Here is a 15,000-nt window from a genome sequence, read left to right on the forward strand (position 1 = left end):
GGTGCCTCTGTGAGCGGACACGGATCAGCGCCTGGTGTGCCACAATCGGCACAGGTGGGCACTAATTGGCAGTTACCGTACCATGATTGGTGTAGGTTGAGGGGGTTTACTAATTAGCGTTGTTAGCGAGGTCTTGGGTTATGCCGGCCACTTCTTGCAAAAACTCTCTCTCTCTCTCTCTCTCTCTCTCTCTCTCTCTCTCTCTCTCTCTCTCTCTCTCTCTCTCTCTCTCTCTCTGTGGGCGCTGACACAGAGAAGAGGACACAGAGTGGCCAGAAGCCCTGTATACCTGATTGCTGAATTGTATAACGAGTTAGTTACGTCACAGATGGACTCCTGGCAAATGGCATGTAGTCAGGCTACTGGTGTGGATGTGAACTGGTTCAATAGATGTTGTAATGTCTGGTTGTATGATAATCTGCACCCAGTGCGCTTGACACCTCTCAAACACTGGCCTCCACCTACCTCACTTCACCCCATACCCTCACAGAAAGGCTTCGCCTACTTACTACATCGAGACAATATATATATATATATATATATATATATATATATATATATATATATATATATATATATATATATATATATATCCCTGGGGTTAGGGGAGAAAGAATACTTCCCACGTATTCCCTGCGTGTCGTAGAAGGCGACTAAAAGGGGAGGGAGCGGTTGGCTGGAAATCCTCCCCTCTCTTTTTTTTTTTTTTCCAAAAGAAGGAACAGAGAAGGGGGCCAGGTGAGGATATTCCCTGTGGCCCAGTTCTCTGTTCTTAACGCTACCTCGCTAACGCGGGAAATGGCGAATAGTTTGAAAAAAAAAAAAAAAAAAAAATATATATATATATATATATATATATATATATATATATATATATATATATATATATATATATATATTTCTACAACTCTAAACTACTCCTTACACACCCACCAGACATCCACACCCCTCCGCTCACCCAACCACACGTCAATACACCCACCACACAACTACACCTCCCCACCCCCACACACACACCCACCCCCACACAACAGCGGTGCGATCGGAGGTGAGGAGACAGACACTTCACTCCCTCATACCAGTCACTCTCCCTCACCATCTTGCACTCGTCGTGGCAAACAACCCCAGAGTCTGGGGGGGCCACATTACACAAGCCAGACGCGAGAGACAGACCCGGTAACAAGCTAATTACAGGGATAAGATAACCCTTAACCCCACCAATCTAACTCCAGTGACACTCCTCCTCCCTTCCCCTCCCGTGTGACCTCGACGATAACTGGGGGGGGGGGGTGATAAGGCGGGTCAGGAGATAGCGCCGTGACCCAGAGTGGTTTACTGGTACTTCCTCTATGGGGGTTGGGGGTCATCATGGCCGAACTCAGCCTCGGGTCAGGGGACGACGACTATAGTAAATGGAGGCATTTAAAGCTGTGCTAAAGTGGGTATGTTAAGCTATGTTTGAATGGGGCTTCAAGCTACGTTTAGATGAAGGATTGTGGTAGCGGTAAATGAGGCATGACGCCACGGTTAATGGGGACGTTATGGCCTTGTTTAATGGGGACGTTACAAGTGTGGAGTGACCTGTTACCAGGTGTTCATAAGAGTGACAAGTCCTCAACTATCAGTTATCGTCAACAACTAATTTGTTCAATTTTACGACACTCCACGAGCCTATCTATCTATATGGCTCTCGTTGCTCCAAGGCTGCGCTCCGATCAGAGCAGGGAAATGATGTCCACTGGAAGGAGAAGTTACACCACGGCATTTCTGTACATCATGTCGTCACATGACAAGGTTACAGCCTCGCCGGAAGGCATAACCACTTGCAGGTGGAGTCCGGTAACACCGCAACGATATAACTTATGAATAAAATATTCATTACTATGAGCTAACGTGAGATGCAAATTTTGACAAAACTTAAACAGAATAAAGAAACCTTCACCTAAGTCATAAACAGAACCGAAAACGTCATCTTTGAGTGGCTACTTAAAATGTACATAAAGGTGTGTGTGTGTGTGTGTGTGTGTGTGAGGGGGGGGGGGGGCGTACATGTAGCAGGAGGGAAATCCCTCCATCATCCTAAACGACCCCGGGGGTTTGTAAACAGCAGGAAGACTTGACCCACACACACACACACACACACACACACGAGTCATGTGCAAGATTGATGGGCAAGTGAGAGAGAGACAGATGGAGAGAGAGAGAGAGAGAGAGAGAGAGAGAGAGAGAGAGAGAGAGAGAGAGAGAGAGAGAGAGAGAGAGAGAGAGAGAGAGAGACCTTGGGTGTGGTGGTATGATGGAAGGATACAGTTGACACCAGACACTTGAGGATGAAGGAGGAGGAGGAGGAGGACTGGTCTTGTATGGGTGGGTCACTCCGGCAAGATAAACTCCCACCCGGTTTGACTACTTTGGGGCTGGATGGAGACACACACACTCCCTCTCTCTCTCTCTCTCTCTCTCTCTCTCTCTCTCTCTCCTCTATACGTAGAGAAAAGTAAGGTCCTCACAAACCAGGTCACGGCGCGACCACGAAGGGGACGCACGACCCTTGGGAGAGACGACGACGCGATGTCGTCCAGGTTCACGCCAGCAGGCATCGTGCTCCAGGGTCGCGTGCGTCGACGAGTGTGGTCAACGTGGCCCGTGCGAACACCACGGCCGCCCGCTAACTGCAGCGCACAGGAACAGCGCATGAAATTGAAGGTCCAAATACGCAGCCGCCGACGCCCGCCGCACCATTCCATCATCAGCGTCTGGCTCGGTGTGGGGGGTTGGGGGGTTTGAGGACGACCCTTGTTTCCTGCCCTGACACCGTCCACCTTCCCCTGGCCCGCGCACACTGACCCTCCTCCTCTGACGACCTGGGTTGGCCACGGGAGCCTTCCAAGGTCCAGCCCTGGTACGTGCAGAAGCTTTCCAAGACCCATCGTTGGCACAGAGACCTTCCAAGAGCCATTGTTGGCACAGAGACCTTCCAAGACTCATTGTTAGCACAGAGACCTTCCAAGACTCATCGTTGGCACAGAGACCTTCCAAGACCCATTGTTGGCACAGAGACCTTCCAAGACCCACTGTTGGCACAGAGACCTTCCAAGACCCATTGTTAGCACAGAGACCTTCCAAGACCCATCGTTGGCACAGAGACCTTCCAAGAGCCATTGTTGGCACAGAGACCTTCCAAGACTCATTGTTAGCACAGAGACCTTCCAAGACTCATCGTTGGCACAGAGACCTTCCAAGACCCATTGTTGGCACAGAGACCTTCCAAGACCCACTGTTGGCACAGAGACCTTCCAAGACCCATTGTTAGCACAGAGACCTTCCAAGACCCATCGTTGGCACAGAGACCTTCCAAGACTCATTGTTCGCACAGAGACCTTCCAAGACTCATCGTTGGTACAGAGACCTTCCAAGACCCATGAGAGGCCTTCTAAAACCCCAGAACACAAGTCTTGAAGGCTTCCAGGATTCCGAGAGTAAACCTCATCTCAGACATGGAGTATGGAAGCCCATAAGACCTTCCAAAAGGTGTCGGGGAGGCGAATGACTTCCCTCAAACGTCTGTGGTGGAGGAAGAGATTCCAGGAGATAGGTACAGACCACATCCAGACATGAGAGAGAACGCTCTGGGTCTTTGGGAAAGCAAGAGTTTCTTTTTCCAGTATCCAGGCATGACATGGAATGACTGAAGTTCTTCTCATAGGGAGCCAGGCATCTTCCAGAGTTCATGAGAGCAAAGAGGCCGCAATGGAAGTATACTGTAACGTGCCATAGGGTTGCGGCACTGGAAGACTTCCACGCACACGCACTTTCCAGTCTTTCCAGGAGGAGGCGTCTTCCAGGAGCCCCCAACACACCTTTTTCTACCGTTCCACATCAGACGAGTGCTGACCCACATCACACGTCCGCCTGAGCACACGCTTAAAACATCTTCCAGCCTCAACACCCAAGACGAAGACAGACCAAAGATAAGGAATGGAAAGAGAGAGAGAGAGAGAGAGAGAGAGAGAGAGAGAGAGAGAGAGAGAGAGAGAGAGAGAGAGAGAGAGAGAGAGAGAGAGGTTAGGTGTGTGTGTGTGTGTGTGTGTGTGTGTGTGTGTGTGTGTTGGGGCCCTCCCCGGGGGTAGGGAGAGCGGCATGGCGCCAGACTACACCACCACCCAACACATATAAGGCGACACATCTACACCTTTGTACACGCCGCTCTCTTCTCTCACCCCTCGCCCCGCTACACCATCCCCCGTCCCTTATCTACACCACCCCCCCCACACCTGTACCCTCTCCACCACACCCTCTCTACCCACAACACCCTCTCTAACTACAGCCAGCCCTTCCCTTAACTAGGTATGTATCGCGTTGCAAAACCAACAAGTGTACGCACGGCCACTTCTCATCTGATTTACTCGACTCTCTCTGTCATAGTGTTTGCTGTGTCCCTGCACGGGGCGAGGTAGCGTCCACAACAGACGACTGAGCCTTGGAGGTAATACACGCCTTACTCCTCACTTGGCTCTTTACCACCTCCCATTTCCTTTACTCTCAGGGATGCTTCATATATTTCTCTCTCTCTCTCTCTCTCTCTCTCTCTCTCTCTCTCTCTCTCTCTCTCTCTCTCTCTCTCTCTCTCTCAATATCTATCTATCTATCTATCTATCTATCTATCTATCTATCTATATATATATAATGGCCCCAAGCAGTCACTCATGAGAGATTCAACACATCCAGAGAGCAGCGAGTGGTGAGGTGTGGGTGTGGGTGTGGGTGTGGGTGTGTGGGGTCAACGACCCACCACGCGTTACCCCACAGTCAATGACCAGATGTGTCTGGCAGCGAGACGAGCTGATCCAACGCAGGTGCTCACACTGTGATCACTGGGACTCGATACTCTATATATGGAGGTGGGGGCCTGGCTACAGTGTACCTCGGCTGAAGCATAATTGCTTATCCTTCCAAGAGAGGTGTGGTCGGTTTACATGGAATGATTCACCGATTACGGGGCAGTTGACACCAGCAACACAAGATACATACATATGTATATGAACTGACACACACACACACCCACACACCTCACGTATGTGAGGAACATCACCTGCTACTTCCTAAGTTATGTACAGTGTTCACATGTATTTTCCCCCAACGTGACATCTGTTTGCTGTCCCTCGTCTTACAGCAGTGATGTCTGTACTTGTGATGTCTTCCCACCCGTGTCCACCTACCATCCTCCATGTACTGTACCCACTGTATGTTCTATACTGGCCTCCACCTACGCACCACTACATACGTGCCCTTCACCCATACTCTCACTGAAATGCCGCCTCGTCTGTGTATATCCTGACAATGAACGTTTCAAAACTAAGACATCCTCCACACTTCAGTGTCGCCAGATTACCTTACAACTTTACTTATAACATTACTCATCAGAATACGTATGATTAATATAGCAAATAAGATTATCACTCAACACAATACGCAATACGCAGAATACGTATGATTAACATAGCAAATAAGATTATCACTCAACACAATACGCAATACGCAGAATACCGTTTAACCAGAGACCCGGGTCGTGAGAACGTCCACTTATGTGCTGGTTGGAAGAAAGACTCTCACACACATGGCCAGGTACTTATAATCCCCAGAGATGTCGAGGCTATGTATACAGTCTGTATATCACAAGCCCCCAGAGAATGGACAATATAGAGTCTATACATCACCGGCCCCCAGAGAATGGAGGCTATAAATACAGTCTATACATCACCGGCCCCCAGAGAATGGAGGCTATAAATACAGTCTATACATCACCGGCCCCCAGAGAATGGAGGCTATAAATACAGTCTATACATCACCGGCCCCCAGAGAATGGAGGCTATAAATACAGTCTATACATCACCGGCCCCCAGAGAATGGAGGCTATAAATAGAGTCTATACATCACCGGCCCCCAGAGAATGGAGGCTATAAATAGAGTCTATATATCATCGGCCCCCAGAGAATGGAGGCTATATAAACAGTATATATATCACCGGCCCCCAGAGAATGGAGGCTATATATACAGTCTATATATCACCGGCCCCCAGAGAATGGAGGCTATAAATAGAGTCTATACATCACCGGCCCCCAGAGAATGGAGGCTATAACTAGAGTCTATATATCATCGGCCCCCAGAGAATGGAGGCTATATAAACAGTATATATATCACCGGCCCCCAGAGAATGGAGGCTATATATACAGTCTATATATCACCGGCCCCCAGAGAATGGAGGCTATAAATAGAGTCTATATATCATCGGCCCCCAGAGAATGGAGGCTATAAATACAGTCTATATACCACAAGCCCCCAGAGAACAGAGGCTATATATAATCTATATATATATATCACCGGCCCCCAGAGAATGGAGGCTATAAATACAGTCTATATATCACTGGCCCCCAGAGAATGGAGGCTATAAATACAGTCTATACATCACCGACGTCTATATTCATAGCATTTATAGACTATATTCCAATATCACATAATCATATGTGGTATAGGCCCACTTGACCTCTGAACACGACGGGATGACCCTTGGACAGTCGTGCCGGAGAGGTCAATTTACCTTGGTCGTACTGAAGTGATTATAGTAACAACTCCTAGACACTTACCTGTCATCAATATCCACTTACCTGTCATCAATATCCACTTACCTGTCATCAATAACCACTTACCTGTCATCAATATCCACTTACCTGTCATCAATGTCCACTTACCTGTCATCAATATCCACTTACCTGTCATCAATGTCCACTTACCTGTCATCAATATCCACTTACCTGTCATCAATGTCCACTTACCTGTCATCAATATCCACTTACCTGTCATCAATATCCACTTACCTGTCATCAATATCCACTTACCTGTCATCAATAACCACTTATCTGTCATCAATATCCACTTACCTGTCATCAATGTCCACTTACCTGTCATCAATATCCACTTACCTGTCATCAATGTCCACTTACCTGTCATCAATATCCACTTACCTGTCATCAATGTCCACTTACCTGTCATCAATATCCACTTACCTGTCATCAATATCCACTTACCTGTCATCAATATCCACTTACCTGTCATCAATATCCACTTACCTGTCATCAATAACCACTTATCTGTCATCAATATCCACTTACCTGTCATCAATATCCACTTACCTGTCATCAATATCCACTTACCTGTCATCAATAACCACTTACCTGTCATCAATATCCACTTACCTGTCATCAATATCCACTTACCTGTCATCAATAACAATTACCTGTCATCAATATCCACTTACCTGTCATCAATATCCACTTACCTGTCATCAATATCCACTTACCTGTCATCAATATCTGCAGCCATGACTGAAGAAATCATCAAGAGTAAAACGAAAATGACAATGGAAAATACAGACATCTGTCATTAACCCAATCTCGACCGTGTGGGAGTGACCCCCCACATACATCTACTAACCATCAGTGAGCCGTCATCAATAACTAAACTACCATTACTGATACGGTTATCAATGATAATAATAACCCAGTTATCACTGATAATAATAACCCAGTTATCACTGATAATAATAACCCAGTTATATCATCAGTAAGGCGAGGGAAGATGCTGTCTGGATCGTGTGGCACGAGACGACACAGGTGCACATGTGTGTGTGTGTGTGTGTGTGTGATTCTTACCTTGCCAGTAGTAGCTGCCAGCTGCACCAACGTACACTCTGTTGCCATTCTGTTGACACAAGAGAGAGAGAGAGAGATAGTTAGTGCTGACGTGAGAGAGGTAGCTAGTGCTGACGTGAGAGAGGTAGCTAGTGCTGACGTGAGAGAGGTAGTTAGTGCTGACGTGAGAGAGGTAGTTAGTGCTGACGTGAGAGAGGTAGTTAGTGCTGACGTGAGAGAGGTAGTTAGTGCTGACGTGAGAGAGGTAGTTAGTGCTGACGTGAGAGAGGTAGTTAGTGCTGACGTGAGAGAGGTAGTTAGTGCTAACGTGAGAGAGGTAGTTAGTGCTGACGTGAGAGAGGTAGTTAGTGCTGACGTGAGAGAGGTAGCTAGTGCTGACGTGAGAGAGGTAGTTAGTGCTGACGTGAGAGAGGTAGTTAGTGCTGACGTGAGAGAGGTAGTTAGTGCTGACGTGAGAGAGGTAGTTAGTGCTGACGTGAGAGAGGTAGTTAGTGCTGACGTGAGAGAGGTAGTTAGTGCTGACGTGAGAGAGGTAGTTAGTGCTGACGTGAGAGAGGTAGTTAGTGCTAACGTGAGAGAGGTAGTTAGTGCTGACGTGAGAGAGGTAGTTAGTGCTAACGTGAGAGAGGTAGTTAGTGCTGACGTGAGAGAGGTAGTTAGTGCTGACGTGAGAGAGGTAGTTAGTGCTGACGTGAGAGAGGTAGTTAGTGCTAACGTGAGAGAGGTAGTTAGTGCTGACGTGAGAGAGGTAGTTAGTGCTAACGTGAGAGAGGTAGTTAGTGCTAACGTGAGAGAGGTAGTTAGTGCTAACGTGAGAGAGGTAGTTAGTGCTAACGTGAGAGAGGTAGTTAGTGCTAACGTGAGAGAGGTAGTTAGTGCTGACGTGAGAGAGGTAGTTAGTGCTGACGTGAGAGAGGTAGTTAGTGCTGACGTGAGAGAGGTAGTTAGTGCTGACGTGAGAGAGGTAGTTAGTGCTGACGTGAGAGAGGTAGTTAGTGCTAACGTGAGAGAGGTAGTTAGTGCTGACGTGAGAGAGGTAGTTAGTGCTAACGTGAGAGAGGTAGTTAGTGCTGACGTGAGAGAGGTAGTTAGTGCTGACGTGAGAGAGGTAGTTAGTGCTGACGTGAGAGAGGTAGTTAGTGCTAACGTGAGAGAGGTAGTTAGTGCTGACGTGAGAGAGGTAGTTAGTGCTAACGTGAGAGAGGTAGTTAGTGCTAACGTGAGAGAGGTAGTTAGTGCTAACGTGAGAGAGGTAGTTAGTGCTAACGTGAGAGAGGTAGTTAGTGCTAACGTGAGAGAGGTAGTTAGTGCTGACGTGAGAGAGGTAGTTAGTGCTAACGTGAGAGAGGTAGTTAGTGCTAACGTGAGAGAGGTAGTTAGTGCTAACGTGAGAGAGGTAGTTAGTGCTAACGTGAGAGAGGTAGTTAGTGCTGACGTGAGAGAGGTAGTTAGTGCTAACGTGAGAGAGGTAGTTAGTGCTGACGTGAGAGAGGTAGTTAGTGCTGACGTGAGAGAGGTAGTTAGTGCTGACGTGAGAGAGGTAGTTAGTGCTGACGTGAGAGAGGTAGTTAGTGCTGACGTGAGAGAGGAGAGGTAGTTAGTGCTGACATGAGAGAGGTAGTTAGTGCTGACATGAGAATCTAAAAATCACCAATTTTTTTGGGGTATTATTCGCCAATAAAACTTCCTCGTGATGAATCCAAAAGTTTTTCGAGTATTCAAACTTCATAATATGATTTCGAATGAAACTACACAATTTTCCGTATGCTATAAAATCATATAAACTACTTAGACTACTACTTAGACCTGCATTAATATCTATCTATATATATATATATATATATATATATATATATATATATATATATATATATATATATATATATAAACTTTTTATATGTATTCGCCATTTCCCGCATTGCGAGGTAGCGTAAGGAACAGATGACTGAGCCTTCTTTTGGCTATGTAAAACAGGAGGGGAGGATTTCCAGCCCCCACGCTCCCTCCCCTTTCGGTCGCCTCGTACTACACGCAGGGAATACGTGTTAGGCATTCTTTCTGCCCTATCCCCAGGGATAATATATATAAATATATATAATATACATCACAATCAGAGTCAGAAGTGGACTAAGGAGCAAGAGGAGTGTGTGTGTGTGTGTGTGTGTGTGGTGCAGGACCTACCTGGGTGAGGGCGGTGCCGAAGCCGGCCTGGCAGGATCCCTGGCGATGGTAGCCCCAGGCAGCTGTGGGACCAGAGGAACACATGAGAGTTAGTACAGCAGTGTGTGTGTGGCTTTACTGAGAGGCATCTGTCACAACACTGGCCTCCTGTGGTGTTCCCTGGCTCTATATACTGCTGGGGGAGTGACTTGACTGGTGGGGGAGTGACTTGACTGCTGGGGGAGTGACTTGACTGGTGGGGGAGGACCTCACTATACTGCTGGGGGAGGACCTTACTATACTGCTGGGGGAGGACCTCACTATACTGCTGGGGGAGTGACTTGACTGGTGGGGGAGGACCTTACTATACTGCTGGGGGAGTGACTTGACTGAGAGGGACGCTAATATCCTGATGGAGGGAGGGCAGTATACTGATGTGGGGGCACTGGTATACTGACACCACAGGGGAGAATCTAAGCTATGTGATACACGACTAAATAAATACAATGCCATGGTACTCACAAACCTGAATATATATATATATATATATATATATATATATATATATATATATATATATATATATATATATATATATATATATACACACACAACAATATATACCACAAATAGATACGCCTTATCCTACACACATACGCCATGGATACCGAAAGATACGGTTTTTACAAGCAGGATATGTTCTGACAATACGCAACTCTATTACATCATACTCCACAAGACTAAAAATATAATGACTATAAGTATGTCATATCAAACATACTACTACTTCTACTACGTACACATACTTACAATTATGTAATCATAAGATATGGATCACAGTACACATAATGACAAATACACAATGAACAATCATCCACAAAATTTCGATTTTTAACATGTTAACATCATCTCATCACATTGTGAGGCAACCATCTTGAACCAGCTCCCGTACGGATATTAACATATTTAACATCACAACCAGACATCCTAACCTCCACATACCGAGGCGTGCGTCACAAACTCAACACCTTCTTCTTAGACAGAGAAAATCATAAATAGAGAAGACAATAATAAAACATATATACATGTAAATGTACAAACAACGGAAGATACACATATACACACAATGCTACGTATTAACGCAAACAAGGCAAACAAATGTGAAAAACAAAACCCCATCCAAGCTTAACATACAAACGTACGAAATGAAATATATAAGAATGAAAGCAATACAGAAAACGTAAGGGCCAAAAACCCAACACAAACGTAAACACACACACACAGTCTCAAACACGAGGCCCACTGAGCCGGCCAGAGACACGAACGATCATTACGGGAGTATGAGATGATGGTAATTTGCGCTAATGACACACTGACGACCATCATGACCCACGAGGAGCGGCTGATCACTAAGGTAAACCCAACAGCGAATATTAAGGATCAATCAAAGGCTGGCGAAGCATTACGATCAAACATACAGACAAGATGTGATGATGATGATCCATGACTTTACGGTAATCACACGGGTAATTAATATCTAAGACCCAGCTTGATGAAACTAAGAAGCCTGACGACCATCAGGGCCAGACAGGAGATCCCCCCAAAAAGCTTGGGTAAGCTGAGGACGACGTAAGCTTTCCTCCCTAATCCGTATATACTTACTGTTTCGCAGTAACGGTATGTCCAGACCCCGGCCCCTGGAAGGGGATGCTAAGCCAGCTGTCAAGATAACAACTCTCAGATAATAATAATAATAATAATGATAATAATAATTATAATAATTCTTATTATAATTGCATTGATAATAATAACTTGGTTCCCGACGCGACCCCTGGTACACGAGGCCAGAGGTTGTCAGGAGGAAATCCACAGCCCATGGTAACCTACGATGGTTCGAAAGAAACAGTTATCAAAACGGCCCACCCTTGAGTTGCCGATGGCCACGCAGTAACCACGTGACGCAGCAGCTTGCCGAGTATTGCGAGGCCTAGCTAGTGGTGGGTGGGGGGGGCACACAAGCAGCCACCTCTCGGGAGCAAAAACCAAAGTAATACCTACAGAAGAAGGAAAGTGAACCAGCATTACGGCGTAGGTGAAGGGGGTCAAATTTTGACGTTAGCCTGGGACCGCTTTCGACTCACCTCTGTCATGTGAGGATGCAGAGACAGAGCCACCCATCATACATAGACGGATCAATCCTTTGTATAAACGGAGCAACTGTTCGGGGGGATCCACATCTAAACAGGTTCCCAGTTTCTTGAGAGCCAGACTCAGCTATTTCCGTAATGTCGGGTTTCCAAATCAGAGTGAACGTTAAAAATCATATGGCTCACACTTTATGCACTTAATGAACATTACATGACGAACAGTTCCAGTCATACTGTAGTTGACATACCTCACTGCCAGACCCAAGATGGTATTTACGTGTGTAGCTGGGCACTTGTCCATGGATTGCTTATTGACGTTCACAATGATAGCTATTGGACTGTCCTTACGTCTGACTATAAGAGCTCTGATTGGTACAAGCAGAGTGAGGTGACGAATGCTGTGTGTGTGTGTGTGTGTGTGTCTGTGTGTGTGTGTGTTGGGTTATCGAAGCCTTGATCTCCACAAAACACGACGGTATCACCAGCTCTGGAAGATGCCTGAATAATCATGTCATTTCTCAGAAATGTCACGAAAAAAGAAATAGGAAGAAAAAAAAACCGACCGATTTGTCCTCTGTTTATGCATATCTTGACAGTAAATCTTTTTAAGAACCTAATACTACAATCATTACCTATTAGTATTCATACACACTCCTATACTAATTTTCCATAATATATATATATTAAAGTACTACTACTAATACTAATCCATCATCAGGTATAAACGTCCAGGAAATGTGAGTATCATGGGAGTGTGGAGGAGGGAGGTGCGAGTGTCAACACTCCATCACCACCTACCTCATCACCCACGCTCTCCCCTTGCCCCCTAGCGGCCTCACTCCCCCTTAATGTAAACAGACAGGCGGTGGGGGAGGAGGCGGCCGGCCACACTCGGGTACGACGGAAAACCACGGGCAGACGGTAGACGTGGGTGCATAAGGCAACACGAAATGACAAGAGTTCGCACGAGGAAACGGAATGTAAATACTCGTAAAAGCGTTAAGACGGCACGATTATATCGCATCGACGACACTACGGAGATAAGAAAATAGATATATGGGTAAAGGATGGAGAGGGAAGGAGGTCACAAGAGAGAGGATGAATCTATTCAACAGAAACATTTAGTCAACGGTTGCTAGGGGAGAGAGAGAGAGAGAGAGAGAGAGAGAGAGAGAGAGAGAGAGAGAGAGAGAGAGAGAGAGAGAGAGAGAGAGAGAGAGAGAGACGCGACACAACAGAAAATGTGAACGCGAGACAAGCGCGTCGAGAAAACTGCGGAAAGATAAACAAACTGAAGTGGATACGGGACAACGGGGCTCGAGAGAGGGAGGGAGATCAGAAGGCCAAGGGTCAACTGGCCTCCACTTGGGCAATATGGAGTGGCAATACTGTTTTTATTCCCCTTCCCACTAAGCCTTCCCCTCCCCCCATCCCAGCCCCACTCTCTTCTCCTCCCAATAAGGGTAAACATAAACAATATATCTCCTCAAGTTATCGTTTTATTATATATATAAACATCAGGCCTCGGGACTCGCTGGGAAGGAGGCTGGGAGAGGCACTGGTGGGGTCTGTACTGAGGTGGGTAGGTGAGGAATAATAATAATAATAATAATAATTATAAATATAATAGGAGGAGGAAGAGGCCGACCTTGCGAAGTGAAAACATATGAAACATGGACACTGGGGCCATGAACTAAAGACTTTAAAGTCTTTCTACAAACAAGTGTGGGGGTGGCAGTTTGCGATGGCTGACGACCTTCACAACGGGCGTACATGGACCGTGGCCTTGCTAAGGTCTGCACGCGCTCAGATGGACTCGATGAGGCAGTGGTGCCGAACTTGCCCACCGGGGACTAGGGATCTGAGGTTGCGGGAGGTGACGGTGGCGTGGTGGCTGGTGGCGGTACCTTCCCTCAGTGATGACGTTCTACACATGGTGGGTGTGGACGAACGAGGGGGTGCAGGGTTGAGACGAGGGTGTGTATGGGAGTACATCAGTGTACTGGGTGAGGGGAGGGTGTACCGGGAGGAAGAGGAGGAAACTGGGTTAAAGGGAGTACAGGAGGTGAGTCACATCCATCAGGGAGATAAGGACGAGTGCAACTCAGGCGGGCGATGCGTCGGTCTTCCCTTGATGCCCCGCACCAGTCCCTCCCTCACTGCAACCTCACACCCCACATGGGGCAGGCCAACACAACCAAGTAAGACTTATATATAATATATCCCTAGGGATGGGGGAGAAAGAATACTTCCCACGTATTCCCTGCGTGTCGTAGAAGGCGACTAAAGGGAAGGAAGCGGGGGACTGGAAATCCACCCCTCCAGTTTTTACTTTTCCGAAAGGCGGAACAGAGAAGAGGGCCCAGCGAGGATTTTCCCCTCTTAGGCTCAGTTCTCTCTTCTTAACGCTACATCGTTAACGCAGGAAATGGCGAATATGTATGGAATGAAGACATAATCACATAATGCCCTCGTACAGCAGGGATTCGATCCTCGCTACATGTGCTCACATTTCCCAGTGAGTAATGCGAGCCTGACGGTATATGATCGATCTAGACCTCCGCGGCTCACTGACGTGACACAAATGGTATACGATTACTAGTGATCGAATAGTCATTTCCCTATTATGGGCAACATAGCGAGGTGGTCGGTGTACCCAGCTACCACCCAAATGGTACAAGGTTCGAATCCATGCTTTTGGAGGGCATTATGTGTTCTTTGTAAGTGCGCGTTTATATATATATATATATATATATATATACTCTCATAGGTGTTCGCTATTTCCCGCGTGAGCAAGGAAGCGCCAGGGAAAGATGAATGAGCCATTGGGCCTTCTCGCTTCAATGGAGTCCATATTTCCCTAAATTAGTGTGGCCGCCTGGTATCTACTACAGCTGCATTAAAGGGTGGGGGAAGGGAGGCGGCTTGCATATTAATGATAATAATAATATGCAAATTAATTATCGTATTAATGACTCACTAGC

The 15,000-nt window shown here is 46.6% G+C and overlaps 1 protein-coding gene across 4 annotated transcripts in view; it reads right to left on the reverse strand.

Moving 5' to 3' along the window:
• LOC139751310 (integrin alpha-PS2-like) overlaps nt 1-15,000 on the reverse strand; it is a 243,819-nt gene that overhangs the window by 54,031 nt on the left and 174,788 nt on the right. For 2 of the 4 annotated variants that reach the window (XM_071666646.1, XM_071666645.1), the window contains exons 5-7: nt 11,532-11,588; nt 9,891-9,952; nt 7,710-7,758 (exon numbers count right to left, since the gene is read on the reverse strand). In XM_071666646.1, the coding sequence (XP_071522747.1) occupies nt 7,710-7,758; nt 9,891-9,952; nt 11,532-11,588 (168 nt within the window). The remainder of the gene's footprint in view (nt 1-7,709; nt 7,759-9,890; nt 9,953-11,531; nt 11,589-15,000) is intronic. The other 2 variants (XM_071666648.1, XM_071666647.1) reach the window with 1 other exon arrangement.

Source organism: Panulirus ornatus, chromosome 11 (assembly GCF_036320965.1).
Source record: "Panulirus ornatus isolate Po-2019 chromosome 11, ASM3632096v1, whole genome shotgun sequence".
NCBI classification, from domain to species: Eukaryota; Metazoa; Arthropoda; class Malacostraca; order Decapoda; family Palinuridae; genus Panulirus; species Panulirus ornatus.